Raw genomic sequence first — 3425 nt, 5'->3', positions numbered from 1 at the left:
CACTCGTGCTATTATTACGCCTTGTACCATTATTACGCCTTGTATTAAAAGCTATGTGGCTTAAAAATATTCATTACGTGCACATAGACAGCAATCACATTTTAATTATATTACTTGTAATATATTTAAAATGAAATGGAGGAACGAACGAACGAACGGACAGACGAACAAACAAAAGAACGGACTGACTGACGGACGGACAGACGACAGATGAACAAACAAACGAACGAGTGAATGAATGATTGATTGAAATTAAAATATGTGGCGATGATAATTAAAATGATATCTAACAATTGTATAAAAAAAACGGTATTTAAACACTGTGACAAAAAAGAAAGTATATTATTCTCTATAGATATCATTGATATATCCTGCTTAATTGCTTACGTGCTGAAGTAAAATGTAATTATAAGTTTTATAACCTGTGTAATTCTAATTGCTTGAAGTGTAATGGAATATTTGGATTTAACGATCGCGATAAAGTAGTTTGGACTATGTTTTGTAGTCTGTATAGGCATAAAAGACAAGTTTTCCTTATATTACCATTTGTCTTGTCGTCTTCCATATCTTTATCGGTCGCTAGATGACATTTTTGAGCCCTTAGTTCCATATTACATGTAAAGCGTCTTACGTAAAGTGTCTCTTATCTTATTCACTAAATTATGCTATTCTCCACAAAAGAGATGTTCAACGTGGCAGTTATTTTGCTTTCGATATTTTCCTTTTATTTGGTTGATTCAAGTGAATCTTCAAGAAAAAGGTTACTATTGCATTCACAAGAAGATCTTGTTCAAAGGCTTATTAAAGTGGAAGCTGAGCTTGAGGGTCTTAAGAATACTTCGAAACAAACAGGTAAGACTAACAAAATATTTAGATTCAAATGAGTGCAATTGTCTAACAGTTTTATTTGTATACATTTCATTAATGAGATTAAAAAAAGTATCACTACAAAGTACCGTTTCAGATTTATGAAATAACCAGTACTTAATAAGTTCACATTGCAAATGTGGAAACAGTGACTTGATACGAGGATTAATCCAGCAACATCGAAGTAACCTTTTTCCAATTTTTATCAAAACAAGCAATTTGGCAGTGTTTTATAAGGTGTAATATTTGCTTAAAACCATTTATACAATCTATTAATAATCGGTCAATTTTTACGAATAATTGATATAAGCACACTCTATTATTTTGGCAGGTGTGAAATAAATGTGTGTTTTGTTTAATAATTGTATTAAATTCATTCCAGGAAGTGGTTCTACATATGTGAGATGGGGAAGAAACACATGTCCTGCCGACAATGAACTTGTCTATACTGGTAGTTTTCTTTAGGAAAATATAGTTTGATTTAAAAAATCACATCACTTTTTGCTTGCAATTCTGATTTGATTTCAAGTAATCTTCCGTTCTTTGTTCATACATCGTATCTACAGTAAACGCCAGTATTTTTCAAGTTTAATGTTCACACATGCATACGATGAAACGTTAATTCAGTAATTCGTAAACATGTACAAGTTCTTCTTTGTCTTTATCGTAATGTATTCTTTAGTACATCCTTAGATAGTTCAACATTTTTCAATTCTTTTCTGTGTCCATGTCTTTGTTTAGAAGTTACTAATACATTTCTGTGATTTTCGATATGATGACCAATCTTCTGATATTTTTATTCTTTTAGGATACACTGCTGGGAGAAAGTACGCCCGCACTGGAAGTGGCACAACTAATTTATGTCTTCCCGATGACCCCAAATGGGCAAATTATGTGGATGGTAATGGTGGATGTTGCCGTGCGCATATATACGGCGCTGAAATAGACGTAGAAGAACCGAATCATATTTTTCCATATGCAGTTAATAACCAAGACATACCCTGTGTCGTCTGCAAATCTCCACGTTCGATTTCCCTTATGATTCCGGCAAGAAAGAAATGCTATCCTGGCTGGACAATTGAGTATTGGGGGTATCTTATGGCTGGTAGGTTTAATACACCTGGGGGTCATGATCATATATGTGTAGATACAAAACCAGAGTTTAATCAACATGGCGGTACAGATGATAATGAACATATATTGTACCCTGTGGAAGCTCAGTGTGGTTCCCTGCCTTGTCCACCATACGTGCAAGGAAGGGAACTACCGTGTGCAGTTTGTTCTAAATGATTTATAATTTATCTTTATTTTAGCAATAATGAAAATAAATTGTTTAAATCATAGGAAGTTGTTAATGTGTATTAAGTATTTGAAGCTCACTAGAGAAACAAGTTCTAGCTATGACAACTTACGTTGATCATTTTCGATCCTGCATTCTGGAACCTACCAGTAATAGTATCATCTGATGACAGTTGATCGTGACCGGAGTGTAGTTTGTTCTAAATGGTTTATTTATCTGTCTTTGCAATTATAGAAAAATAATTATTCAGAAGGAATAATCTTATTTAGTGTATGATGCTTGAAGGGAACTTATCTTAAGTGTCTTAAGCTATATATCTGATGCAAACATTACTGTTTCCATTTTAAAAAAGTATATTTTAAAAGTATACTTCCAAAATGCTGGTATGAAATAAATATGGTAACATATTGCCTTGAAATGCACAAAATCATTGCTAAACGGATAAAACCTTACTTAAATAGGAAAATAATATTTTGTTACGGAACTTTTTATTCTTTTTACGTATTAAATAACAGAGACATTCTATGTTACAACTTTTCAGGGAATCAACCATATTATAATGGAACTAATATAATTTTACTGTTAATACATTTTATTAAAATATTTCAGAAGATATAGATTTATAACCTTTTAGCTCTTATGAGGATCAAGTTCTTACTTAACTTTTTCGAGTCAGCTCCCTAAAACAAACCAGTACTTTTGTCATTTGAAGATACATGTAGTTGTGACCCGAGAAGGGTAAGGCTCGAACCATTGACAACACAAGTCAATAAAATTTAAGATTTTACTCAGATAGTCCATTCTGATGTAATTATGTTTAAATATTCAACCGTTGTACCAAAGTCTACGGCTCAAACCTACGAAGAGTAACGATACTTTATATACCGGTATGTATTTTGAAATGAAATAAAACAAGTGTCATGAATCACATAATGTTTTATATATATATACTCAGTATACTTGGTAATGTTAGGGTATTTCCTGTGTATATGGCCTGTTCAATGTCAGTCGTGTGATTGCTCAAATGACTGCTTAGTTAAATGTAACACCGCCTGTGAAACTATTTTCTAAATAAATAATGTTATATATTCATGTGAGATATAAACTTATACTAGGCAACATTTAAGTTTGAAAACGAACAGCCAAAGGAATACTTTTTCATGGACTTTGGGCTCTTTTTATATGATGAATCTATCCAATGGGCTTACAGATTTTCGATTTTCTGCTGGTCTCTTAGTATGCACTTTAGTGACTGAAA

General features: G+C 32.4%; 1 protein-coding gene across 1 annotated transcript; it reads left to right on the top strand.

Moving 5' to 3' along the window:
- The first annotated feature begins 612 nt into the window (after positions 1–612).
- Positions 613–2210, top strand: LOC132747274 (uncharacterized). Its single transcript, XM_060736601.1, has 3 exons — positions 613–852; positions 1250–1318; positions 1676–2210. Exons 1-3 carry the CDS (start codon positions 663–665, stop codon positions 2155–2157), a joined length of 741 nt encoding a protein of 246 aa, XP_060592584.1. The 5' UTR covers positions 613–662; the 3' UTR covers positions 2158–2210.
- The last annotated feature ends 1215 nt before the right edge of the window (positions 2211–3425 follow it).

This window comes from Ruditapes philippinarum, unplaced genomic scaffold (genome assembly GCF_026571515.1).
Source record: "Ruditapes philippinarum isolate M1 unplaced genomic scaffold, ASM2657151v2 ctg2936_1_1_1_1, whole genome shotgun sequence".
NCBI lineage: Eukaryota > Metazoa > Mollusca > Bivalvia > Venerida > Veneridae > Ruditapes > Ruditapes philippinarum.
Note: the sequence above shows the minus strand (reverse complement) of the source record. Positions and strands in the feature narration are given on the sequence as shown.